We start from the raw sequence: 12,848 nt of genomic DNA, 5'->3' as shown, positions 1-12,848 counted from the left end.
TCCCCATGGTCAGCAATCAACCAACTCAGTAGAAAAACCATAAATGTTGAAGCACTGGGTTGTCTGCCTCCCTGACTCTCACTGAACAATAAAAAGACGATAAAAAGAGCGCTCTTATGACCAAGGATAGTAATATAATGTGCAAGAAATCCCAAGCCCGCAAAGGGACCAGGCAAATGAAGCAAGATGTAATCGGTCAGCCCAAACCGTACTCAATGGATGACAGAGAAAGTCACTTCATGTTATGAGAGTCAGGGAGGCGCCGCACCAGGACCAGCGACACCCCTCGGACCAAACCGCCCTGCAGGTGAGTATAATAAAAGTTCTTTTCTTTCTCTGCCAGGTTGGGGGCAGATATACAGCCTTATGGAATTATGTATATCGGCCCTGAAAGTTGATGACAATAACTTATATCGGCTAAAACTGATGACAGGTTCCCTTTAAAACATGACATACCAAAAAGAACCAAAAACTAAATGAAAAAAAAAGCACGTAGCCTATTTTAGCTAATAGGTGCAGAAGTGCAGCACAAGTATTGCAAAATCAAAAACTCACCAAATACTCATCATGGGAACTTTGCCTTATGGTTTCACCAAGAATAATTATTTAGTTTTCTTTTTTTATTGAAAACAGATCTTGATTTGAAAAATTTTTTTGATTAGTTCTACTATGTAACTCTCAGTCTCTAGTTTCCCTCTTCTGCAAATCCCTATAATTTCAAAATCCCACAAGAGCAGCTCCTACAGTACATCTGCTTTTCTGCTGCGAGCGCCAGTAGTTCAAAACTAGGGATGTCTGAGCTAGCAAAAAAAGGTTGTTAAATTGATGCTCCGATTATAATCAGGCGCAATTCAAAAATGTCAGAAACATTGACATCAGGCAAGCAGACACTGTTCTCTTTCTTTAGCTGTTAACAATTCATATCTGTTCCTGCTACTTTGTGCCAAGACTCGGAGCAATCCAAGTTTTACTTGTTCTACATGTTCTTTGAATACAGTACATGAATGGTAATCATATACTGCTAGTTCTGGCCCAGTGAGTCAAGTGGGGAGCAATTTTTGCAAGCACAAGAATGTTTGCAGCAGTAAAGATGGTAGTGCACCTAGAAGAGAAGAGCCCCATAAAAAAGACCCAATACATGGACCTCTTAACAAACTGACCCTATTAAATCTATGGTAATTTGGATCTGAAATATGAACCAGAAAAATGAATTCTCAAATGGCAGATTTGTTGCAAAAATGTCTGCAGCTGAAAATCTGTTCCATTCAGTTTAATAGGGTTCAATGAATGGTGTAAACACACATGATTTTCAAATTAAAGGGATTGTCCGGCCTTAAGCTTCAAGTTTGCAGTCACTCTATATGACCACAAGTATGCGATTTGCATGCATATAGTCACGCGAAACTAGACGTGTGTGCTCAATTCCAGTGTATTGAGTGAGGCCGGATACATCTAGTTGGAATGTGTCTCTAAGTATGCAAATCACATACTTGTGATCACATGACTGCTCGCTCCTGGTGCCAACAACGGAGAATCTTCACAATGTGCAGTGCACACGATGTGAGAATTCACAAGTCTGCAGTCATATAGACTGGACACCCCCCTTTCTTTATATGGACAGTCACAATCTCCCATATTTAAATTCACCCTACAATAAAGCTGTATCATAGCCTTCTGAACTGAACTTAGAATATTGTTGGTTTTTATCAGATCTTCAGAATTTTCGCAGCTATACATGTAAGCTCTAGCATGAAAAATTACAATATCATATCATTTTATATGAAATTAACAAACATCTCTTGCATCAACACATTGTAGTAATTACAGTATGTTTTGGAGTATGTTTATTTGTTGCTGTAAAAATGGCAATTTTTACCTAAATTTGAAGGAAATTACAGCAAAACCACATATTTTGCCACAAGTTTGCAATACATTGAGTGAAAAAAGGAAAACACCCCACCTTAATTTTTAGAATTAAAGAGGTTGTCCACTACTTTTCCACAGGATAGGTCATCAATTTCGTATTGGCCAGGGACCGACACCCGGCTCCACCGCCGGTCAGCTGTAATTGGTGTTGGTGGTGATGTCCAACGGCCAGAAGTACTCACTCATCGAGCTACTCCATCTTCTTGTAGTGGCCGCCGCAGGGTACTACATATTGATTGGTTTGAACAGAAGGTGGATGTGCAGTACCAAGCTCTGGCCACTACAACTAGCCGGAACAGCTCGGTTTGCGAGTACTTCTTGCCGTCGCCGCCGAAACCGATAACAGCCGATTGGCAGGAGCGCCGGGTGTTGAATCCCGGTTGATCAGAAATTGATGACCTATGTAAAAGTAGTGGACAGCCTCTTTAAGTGCCTCCATTTAAATGCAAAAAATATTTGTACAAATTTTCACATATTGAGTACACCTCTCCTATATGGCAGTAGTTATTGGTAGATAATAATGTATAACAATCCTTTTCAGATCACAGTCGGTCAGAGGTGGACCTTACCAGACCATTTACTGAGGGGAATGGGGAAACAGTAAGCATAAGAAGCAAATCTGTTCCAGGAGGATTGAACACTAACTTGGTGAGTGGAACATTAATGTCTTTCAAAAATAACTGAGAGATTTAGACAAGAGTTAGATAAGTAGCAGATTTTCTATTCTTGTTTTCAGGATGGATAATCTGTTGTGTATTATAATAGGGCATCGTAAGGTATCTGAATGGTGCTGCAGAATTGAAATCTGCAGGCTGTTGTTGTCACGGTTCCGCCCCTCAGTGTGTCTGGAATGCAGTTACTGACAGCTCGGCCATTCAATCTGGTATAGGGGTGTGATGAAGCTGTCGGTACTTTGATTGACAGCTTGACCATCCAATCTGGCACAGGGGCATGCTGAGCTGTCAATGTGCTGATTGACAGCTCAGTTATCCAATCTGTGACTGTGAGGCGTCGGCTGTCTCCATGTGTTTACTATTCCAGTTGATTGCCATGCTTCTTAACTGAGCTGCGTCTCCCAGAACTCTGCCAGATGTATATTCGTCCAAAGGCGAGCCTGATGTCCTGGTAGGAGAAACCGAAAACCGGGACACATGGATGGTATCAGCGGAGGCCAGATCGCCAGGTTTCAGGAGGGACACCCGGGAGATATTGGGAGCGGGAGTTACAGGGTAACGCCGCCGTGTATCGACGGCCGTCACCACACTCCGTCTGGAAGGCTATCCTGAGCACATAAAGTGCATGCCTGAATAAATTTCTTCACGTCCCGAGCCCTGTGCAGCCACCAATACAATCCGGCCAGAGACTTCGTGGTCTGCATATAGCCACGATGGCCGTCTGCATTGGATGTGTGTGCCCACGCGAGAATCTTGGGCCGCAAGCGAGGAGGGACAAAAGTCTCGCCGACCGACTCACAATCAGACCATTGCGGGGTGCTGTCCTCCTGAGAAGCAGCGTGTAGAAGGTGACAACCGCACATGGACTATTGAGTCGGGCGTGTCTCAAACATGGTGCGAGATACCTCCATGGGCTCTGGGGGTAGAACCTCCGGCTCTGAAGGCTCAAAAAAATTGGGAGCCGGAGTACCTCTCCGTTTGGAGTGAGCACGCTCCATACCACGCTCCGAAAAATGGAGGTCGATACGGGTGGAGATGGAGATTAACTCCTCCAGACTGGTGGGAATCTCTCTAGTAGAGAGGGCATCCTTTACGTGCTCCGCTAAACCTCTCCAAAAAACAGGGATAAGAGCCTTATCGGACCACTCCAGTTCAGACGCCAGTGTCCGAAAACGGACGGCGTACTGGCTAACCGAGAGGGATCCCTGAGACAAGGCAAGCATTAGCAGAGAGGTGTCGTGGGTGACCCGTGGACCGAGGAAGACTTGCTTGATGGCTGTTAGCAAGTGGGCAGCGGTCCGAATCTCGGGGTCACCACGCTCCCATAAAGGCGTAGCCCATTCCAACGCCTTTCCCGACAGTAGGGAAATAATGAAGGCCACCTTGGCCCGTTCTGTAGGGAACTGCGCAGCCAGCAGCTCCAGGTGGATTGAGCACTGGCTGATGAAACCCCTGCAGGAGGCGCCATCACCAGAGTATTTATCGGGCAACGGGAGGCGGGTATCTGTCGGCGCAAGGGAGGACATGGACATACGCCCTACCGCGTCTGTGAGTGCCTGTACAGCAGCATCAGTGGCTTGCGCAGCTGCGAGAGCCCTTTCAAGAGTGGCCAAGCGACCCTTGAGCTGCCTCACACACTGCAGGAGTTGCTGTTCTGCCATCTCTAACCAGACCCTGGCGCTAGTATAATGTTATGAATGGCGGAATACGCTAAATAAAAATATAAATAAAGCGTGTTCGCCGCTTGGGGTCCACCGTGCGGTAGGTGTAGAAACCGCTGCTAGATGGTAGCAGAGCACTATGGCGTAATGTGCACAGGGTTGATATCACCCAGGTGCAACAAGCAATCTCTGTTGTGGACACAGAGCTGCTATAAACAAATAATAAATATGGTAACGCTGAGCCTGTTAGCAGCACAGAGACTCAGCGGCACACACGCAGTAGATGGTCACCGGAGTAGTTGTATATAAGGGCACTACATCTGAAAAGACCTACTGTAGGCACTTGTGTGCAGAGCATCGCAACCGCGGACGCACAAATAAGCTGCAACTGCAGCGCGGCAAGGAAGGTGCCGCAGAGAGACACCGCTACAAACGCAGGTGCAATGTCAGGAGCTAGCAGGTGTTGCTGTGGAGCTATGGTGCGCTGGCGCTGGCGCAAATACTGGCTCTAACACATTCCCTCACACATTCGTAATATCATAGGAGTAGGGGTTTCAAATGAGTCACTCACCAGATCATGCATGCATCAACAAACACACAGCAGCAAGTATGACTATACTAGCCCATGGCGGAACAGCCATGCGCACTTTTTATAGCGAAAGGGACCTTCCGGAAGTCTCCAGAATCCTGAGCTGAACCAATGGAATCAGGAGCAGGACCTGAGCACCTGACTTCTGAACTCCAATGGGAGATCGTCCCACGAGCATGCTCAGAGGAAGGAATGAAGGACTTAGCCTCCAGAGAGAGTTGCTGTAAAGCAATCTCTTCTACAATCTCTTCTGCAGTGGAGAGAGAGCAAGAGACTGCAGGATGTGAGGGTCTAGATTCCTGCATAGTCAGGGCAGAAATCTGACTCCTAACACCTCTGAGCTGGAAGTGTCAGGAACACCGCACTGAACTTGCTCACTGAGCCAGTGCGCGTGTCCTGAGTAAAGCGAAACAGTGCTCAAAGATACCCGTGGAGCGGGCAGCAACCGAGTAGATGCGTACTTGAAGCAGGACCTGAAGCACGTGACTGCTAGAGGCGTGGCCTAAACTCCAGAGAGCTAGGAGCTGCAAGAGAATTCCTAGCAGAGTGACTGTGAGACAAAGTTACCAAGGGGCATAGACAGGGAGAATCGTCAGGACGTAGCCAATGAGTCACACACAGATATAGCTGCAAGGTACCAAAGGGACGAGCAGAGAGTAGTCAGGTCACAGGCAATAAGTCATACACAGATAATAACGCAGTACAAAATCAACAGGCAAACTCACAACGGGGAAACAGAGCCGGGTTAGAACCATATAAACAAGCTATAGCAACAAACAGGCACACGGGGGTCAGCACACTAGGCCAAAGGCAAAAGTATAACTGGCAGGGATTGAAGCTTCCCAGGGGTTTAAGAAGCTCTCCCAGAACCAGAAAGAGGCCACAATCATTAACCCCAAGTGTGCAGGTCAAAACCTGCACAGAGCTCCCGACATTAAACCCCGGTGTGCAGCTCAAAAACCTGCACTGGGATCATGACAGTACCCCCCTCTCAACGGGGGCCTCTGGACCCCCAGGCTTCCCCGGGTACTTGGCATGGAAAGCCCGAACCAGGCGATCTGCATGTACCGAGCGAGCAGGGACCCATGAGCGCTCTTCTGGTCCATATCCCTTCCAGTGGACCAGGTACTGCAAAGAGCGGCGCACTCGCCGAGAGTCCACAATATGTCCGACCTCATACTCCAATTGACCCTCCACCAACACTGGAGGAACAACAGTCTCAGAGTTCTCTTTGACAGATCCTGCGGGTTTCAACAGAGACTTATGGAACACATTAGATATTTTTAAGGAGGCGGGGAGACGCAACCTATATGCCACAGGGTTGACTATCTCCATAATCTTGTACGGACCAATGAACTTTGGTCCCAACTTAACTGATGGTACCTTTAAGTTGATGTTACGTGTGGAGAGCCAAACCTTCTCTCCCACCTGAAACATGTCTCCCAAGGCTCTCTTTTTGTCCGCAAAATATTTGTATCTCCCCTGGGCCCGAGAGATATTACGCCGGACTTCAGCCCAGAGGTTTTTTTAACCATTGAATGGACCCCTCTGCTCCTGGACAACCGGAATCCACCCGAGAAAACTCCCCAAAATGTGGATTAAAGCCATAGTTAATCAGGAATGGGGACATGTTGGTGGACTGACTCACCCGGTTGTTAAAAGCGAATTCAGCCAACGGTAACACATCACAGCAATCCTCCTGTCTGGCGGAGGTCAGACACCTGAGAATTTGTTCCAGGGATTGATTGGTGCGTTCTGTCTGACCATTGCTCTCCGGGTGATATGCCGATGAGAAGGAGAGTGAGATGCCCAATTTCATACAGAACGCCCTCCAAAACTTGGCCACAAACTGCACACCTCTGTCAGACACAACATTCAGGGGTACCCCATGCAATCGGACCACATGCTGCACAAACAACCTTGACAATGTTTCTGCTGAAGGTAATGCTGCCAAGGGAATGAAATGGGCCTGTTTAGAAAACCTATCCGCCACCACCCAGATCACGGTATTGCCCCTGGAAGATGGAAGGCTGGTAATAAAATCCATGGAAAGATGAGTCCATGGCCTATCAGGAACCGGTAAAGGTATGAGTTCCCCAGCCGGTCGGTTATGCAAGCTTTTGGAACGGGCACACATGCCACAAGCAGAAACAAATTCTTTGACATCGGACCTTAATGAAGGCCACCAAAAACCCCTGGCTACTGCCTCTCTAGTGGCCGTGATACCTGGATGAGCACTCAGCCTAGAATCATGAAACTCCTGCAAAAGTCTAGGCCGCAATGAATCTGGAACAAACAGTTTATCAAGAGGCCTGGTTACCGGAGCTAGGGCCTGAGCCCTTAGGATTTCTTGTTCCAAGTCGGTTGAGACCCCCGCCATTACCACCCCTGGGGGAAGAATGGAGGACGGCGGCTCAGGGGGAGACACTGGATCAAAACTTCTGGACAGGGCATCCGCTTTGACATTTTTGGACCCAAAAGTAATTGAGAACTGAAATCGTGAAAAAAAGTGACCAACGGGCCTGTCTAGGAGTAAGCCTCTTAGCAGATTCAAGGTATGCCAAATTTTTGTGATCCGTGACAACCGTGATAGGGTGAGCCGCCCCTTCCAAAAAGTGCCTCCATTCCTCAAACGCCAGCTTGACCGCAAGAAGTTCCCTAATGCCTACATCATAGTTTTTCTCAGCTGAAGAGAACTTCTTGGAGAAGAAGGCACAGGGTTTGAGATTGGTAAGGGTGGCCGGACCCTGGGACAGCACAGCCCCCACCCCCACTTCAGAAGCATCCACCTCTACAATGAATGGTTTGGAAGGGTCAGGTTGTACCAACATCGGGGCAGACATGAAACATTTCTTAATCGCTGAGAAGGATTCCTTAGCGAGTACAGACCAATTTTTTACATCAGCTCCCTTCTGGGTAAGATCCGTGAGTGGTTTAACCACTTGTGAGAAACCTTTAATGAATCTCCGGTAATAGTTCGCAAATCCTAAGAAGCGCTGGAGCCCCTTGAGATCTCGAGGCTGAACCCAGTCAGCGATCGCCAGCACCTTCTTAGGATCCATACGAAACCCCTCACAGGACACAATCAACCCCAAAAAAGACAGCTCCTGTACAAAAAGCGAACATTTTTCCAATTTAGCGAACAATTGGTTCTCCCTGAGTCTCTGGAGAACTGTCTTTAGATGTTGCAAGTGAGATTGACTGTCCGGGGAATACACCAAAATATCATCCAAATAAATAATAACAAAACAGCCTATCAGATCAGAAAACACAACATTGATGAAATTTTGGAAAATAGCGGGTGCATTAGTTAATCCAAATGGCATTACCAGGTTCTCAAAGAGTCCTTCTGATGTGAGGAATGCCGTTTTCCACTCGTCCCCTTCCCGAACCCTTATCAGATTGTAGGCCCCCCGCAGATCTAACTTGGAGAACCATTGGGCCCCAGCTAACTGGTTACATAAGTCTGGGATGAGGGGAAGCGGGTAAGAGTTCCTAACTGTTATCTTGTTCAGTTCCCGAAAGTCGAGGCACAGCCGCAAACCACCATCTTTTTTCTTCACAAAGAAGAACCCTGCTGCCACAGGTGACACAGAAGGCCTGATATGCCCTTTGCGGAGGCTCTCAGCTATGTACTCCTTCATGGCTTGGCGCTCAGGCCCAGACAAATTGAACAATAGAGCCTTAGGTAATTTGGCTCTGGGTACTAAATCAATGGCACAATCATAGGGTCTATGTGGTGGCAGCGCCTCAGCCTCACTTTCGGAAAAAACGTCTTTGAAATCCTTCAGGTACTCCGGAATACCTTCCAGATCAACAGACGACACAGACACGGATTTAACAGCGTTAACAAGATGTCCCCGGTGACCACATTTATTATTGCATCCCCATTGAGTGATTTCCTCTGTAACCCAATCAATGGTAGGATTATGGCGTTGAAGCCAAGGCATCCCCAGTACCAGTCCTGCAGGCAAGTTATCTAGCACCAGACAACTTAGTTTCTCCACATGAGTGGAACCCACTTTTAGAGAAAAAAGTTCAGACCTGCAACAGATACCGTCTTGGGTAAGAGGAGATGAGTCAATTGCCACAAGTTTAACAGGATCGTGAAGCCTGACTGTCCCTATCTTATTAAGAGTCATAACCTTGGTATCAATCAGGTTCACAGCAGAACCACAGTCAATAAAAGCAGTAGTCTGAACAGGACCATAACCAAGTTCCAGTTCCACCTGCAGCACCATTTTTGCACATGAGGAAAATTGTACCTGAAGGTCTGGGTAGCCTCCTCGACTACTACCCAGACCTAGTCGCTTCCCGCCATCTTGGAGGATGACGGACAGGAGGGGCAGTCCTTCGTCCAATGTCCAGATTTCCCACAATAGAAGCACAACTGCTTTTCATGGCGGTGTCTTCTTTCCTTTCCCTCACAGGTGACAGCGCTCACCTCCATAGCCATAGGAAGAGTCCGGTTCTCATCTCCACTGAAAAATAAGGGCGTTTCCCATTGCATAATGCCTCTAGCCCACAACCTGCGATCCATGCGAACCGCTTGGACCATGGCATCCTCCAGGGAGTCAGGCAGAGGATGAAGTGCCAAAGCATCCTTCAGATGTTCACACAGGCCTCTGTGGAACAGCCCCCGAAGGGCGGCATCACTCCAGGAAATCTCCGCTGCCCAACGTCTGAATTCAGTACAGAACCATTTGGCCTAGTGCTCCCCCTGACAGACACTCATCACTTTGTCCTCAGCCAACCGCACTCTATCAGGCTCATCATAAATAAGCCCTAAGGCTTCAAAAAACGCATCCACAGACATTCTCTCAGGGGCAGAAGAGGAAAGCGAGAATGCCCAGGCTTGTGGGGACCCCCTAAGCAGGGACATCACCACCCCCACCCTATGTTTCTCATCCACAGAGGAGCAGGGTCTCAAAGAAAAAAAAGCTTACAGCCCTCCTTAAATGCCCTGAAATCATCCTTGTTACCAGAAAATATATCTGGCAATTTAACCGGGGATTCAGGTGGGACTAAAATGACATCTCTATTCCCCACCTGCTGGAAGCCTGCGGAAAGTACCCCCTGAACTGAGTCCTCCACCCGCCGTTGGGACTGGGCCAGAACTTGGTGTTCCAAACTAAGCTTCTGCAGAGACTGAGTCAAGCATTTCACCTGCTCAGATAAAGCACACATTGGGTCCATGCTGCAGAAGTGAAGAGAGAAAAAAAAAATTGTAGGCCAGTTATAATGTCAGGAACACCGCTCTGAACTTGCTCACTGAGCCAGTGCGTGTGTCCTGAGTAAAGCGAAACAGTGCTCAAAGATACCTGTGGAGCAGGCAGCAACCGAGTAGATGCGTACTTCAGAGCCGCAGGACCTGAAGCACGTGACTGCTAGAGGCGTGGCCTAAACTCCAGAGAGCTAGGAGCTGCAAGAGAATTCCTAGCAGAGTGACTGTGAGACAAAGTTACCAAGGGGCATAGACAGGGAGAATCGTCAGGACGTAGCCAATGAGTCACACACAGATATAGCTGCAAGGTACCAAAGGGACGAGCAGAGAGTAGTCAGGTCACAGGCAATAAGTCATACACAAATAATAACGCAGTACAAAATCAACAGGCAAACTCACAACGGGAAACAGAGCCAGGTCAGAACCATATAAACAAGCTATAGCAACAAACAGGCACACGGGGGTCAGCACACTAGGCCAAAGGCAAAAGTATAACTGGCAGGGATTGAAGCTTCCCAGGGGTTTAAGAAGCTCTCCCAGAACCAGAAAGAGGCCACAATCATTAACCCCAAGTGTGCAGGTCAAAACGTGCACAGAGCTCCCGACATTAACCCCCGGTGTGCAGCTCAAAAACCTGCACTGGGATCATGACAGGAAGAGGAGATTTGTAAAGCCCAGTCGTTGGCACCTTCCACTTCCCCAGGGTCCAAATTATTTGTGCCTCTGTGCCTAAGATTGCGGGTGTTACAGGAATTTCATGATTCCGTTTTAAGTGGTCATCCTGGGGTTACTGCCACAAGGAAAGCTATTGCTAGACATTTTGTTCCTTTGACAGGATTACCTAATGCAGATACACTCTCCAAATTATTTATTTCTCATATTGTAAGGTTACATGGGATCCCTCTGAACATTGAGTCTGATAAGAGAGTACAATTTGTGTCTAAATTTTGGAGAGCTTTTTGCATTAAATTAGGGATTCACTTGTCATTTTCATCTGCTTATCACCCTGAAACCAATGGTCAGACTGAGAGAATGAATCAATCATTGGAACAAATTTTACGGTGCTTTGTGGCTGCGCGACAGGAGGACTGGTCTTCGGTTTTACCTGTTGCTGAGTTTGCTTTTAACAGTCGAGTAAATCAATCTACCGGTACCTCACTGTTCTTCTGTAATTATGGTTTTCATCCCTAATTTGAATTAGTTCTGAATGCCCTGGGGAGGTTGCCGTGCAGAGACTTGGGGATGTCTGGAGGGAGGTTCAAAAGAATATTGGGACTGCCCATATTTGCCAAAAAGGAAAGGTCAATAAAAGACGTTCAGTGGGTCCTGTTTTTAAGATTGGGGATAAGGTTTGGTTGTCTTCCAGGAACATTAAACTTAAAGTGCCGTCTGCAAAATTGAGTCCAAAGTTTTTTGGTCCATATGAGATCCTAGAGGTGGTCAATCCTGCTGCATTTAGATTAAAGCTTCACATCCCTAACGTATTCCATAAATCCCTATTAACCCCGTTATGATGTCAGGCGTAATGGTAATAGTACGCCGACGTCGGACTCCCTCCCTTTGATGAGCCCACATCTTTCCCAGGACATGTCAGCTGTTTTGAACAGCTTATATGTGCCCGGAATAGCCACGGGTGGAATCGTGATCCACCTGAGGCTATTAACCCGTTAAATACCGCTGTCAGCTTGACAGCGGCATTTAACTCACGCTACCGGCCATCGGGCCGGAAATCTGCCTACCGATGACACCCATCACATGATCGCGGGTCACCGGATCATAGGCATAACAACCAGAGGTCTCCTGGAGACCTCTATGGTTGTCACTGCCGGCTTGCTGTGAGCGCCACCCGGTGGTCGGTGCTCATAGCAAGTGAGTAATTCTACTACATAGAGGCGATGTGATCATCGCCTGTATGTAGCAGAGCCGATCTGGTTGTGGCAGCTTCTATTCTCCCATGGAGACTATTGAAGCATGCCAAAAGTAAAAAAAATGTTTTGAAAACTATAAAGAAATATAAAAGTTCAAATCACCCCCCTTTCGTCCCATTCAAAAGAAAACAATAAAAAAATCAAACATACTCATATTTGGCATCGCAGCTATTAGAATCGCCCAATCTATCAATAAAAAGAGGATTAACCTGATCGCTAAACAGCATAGCGAGAAAAAAGTCAAACGACCAGAATTACGTTTTTTTGGTTGCCGTGACATTGCATTAAAATGCAATAACGGGCGATCAAAAGATAGTATCTGCACCAAAATGCTATAATTTAAAACGTCAGCTTGGCACGCAAAAAATAAGCCCTCACCCAACCCGAGATCATGAAAAGTAGAGACATTACGGTTATAGCGAAATTTTTTTTTTTAGCGAAGTTTGAATTTTTTTGACAACTTAGATAAAATAGAACCTATACATGTTTGGTGTCTATGAACTTGTAATGACCTGGAGAATCATAATAGCAGGTCAGTTTTAGCATTTAGTGAACCTAGTAAAAAAAAAAAAAAAAAAAAAAACAAGTGTGGGATTGCGCTTTTTTTTTGCAATTTCACCGCACTTGGATTTTTTTTCCTGTGTTCAAGTACATAACATGGTAAGACCAATGGTGTTGTTCAAAAGTACAACAAAAAACAAGCCCTCACATGGCCATATTGATGACAAAATAATAAAAGTTATGGCTCTGAAAAGAAGGGAAGCAAAAAAACGAAACCGCAAAACTGAAAAAAGCTCAGGTCATGAAGGGGATAAAGGAGTATGTCCCTTCTGCATTATTATTATT

At 46.7% G+C, this 12,848-nt stretch overlaps 1 protein-coding gene across 4 annotated transcripts in view; it reads left to right on the top strand.

The window, feature by feature from the left end:
- Positions 1–12,848, top strand: part of SYTL5 (synaptotagmin like 5) — a 378,504-nt gene that overhangs the window by 240,457 nt on the left and 125,199 nt on the right. For all 4 annotated transcript variants that reach the window (XR_012228981.1, XM_073566026.1, XM_073566027.1 and 1 more), the window contains exon 11: positions 2,468–2,574. Coding sequence is in view for 3 of the 4 variants with exons in the window: in XM_073566026.1 (XP_073422127.1) it covers positions 2,468–2,574 (107 nt within the window). In the remaining variant the exon portion in view is untranslated. The remainder of the gene's footprint in view (positions 1–2,467; positions 2,575–12,848) is intronic.

The sequence above is a fragment of the Dendrobates tinctorius genome, unplaced genomic scaffold, assembly GCF_039654945.1.
Source record: "Dendrobates tinctorius isolate UK_male_01 unplaced genomic scaffold, ASM3965494v1 ptg000016l, whole genome shotgun sequence".
Classification (NCBI taxonomy): domain Eukaryota; kingdom Metazoa; phylum Chordata; class Amphibia; order Anura; family Dendrobatidae; genus Dendrobates; species Dendrobates tinctorius.
The sequence above is the reverse complement of the archived record's forward strand: the minus strand, read 5'-3'. Positions and strand labels throughout refer to the sequence as shown.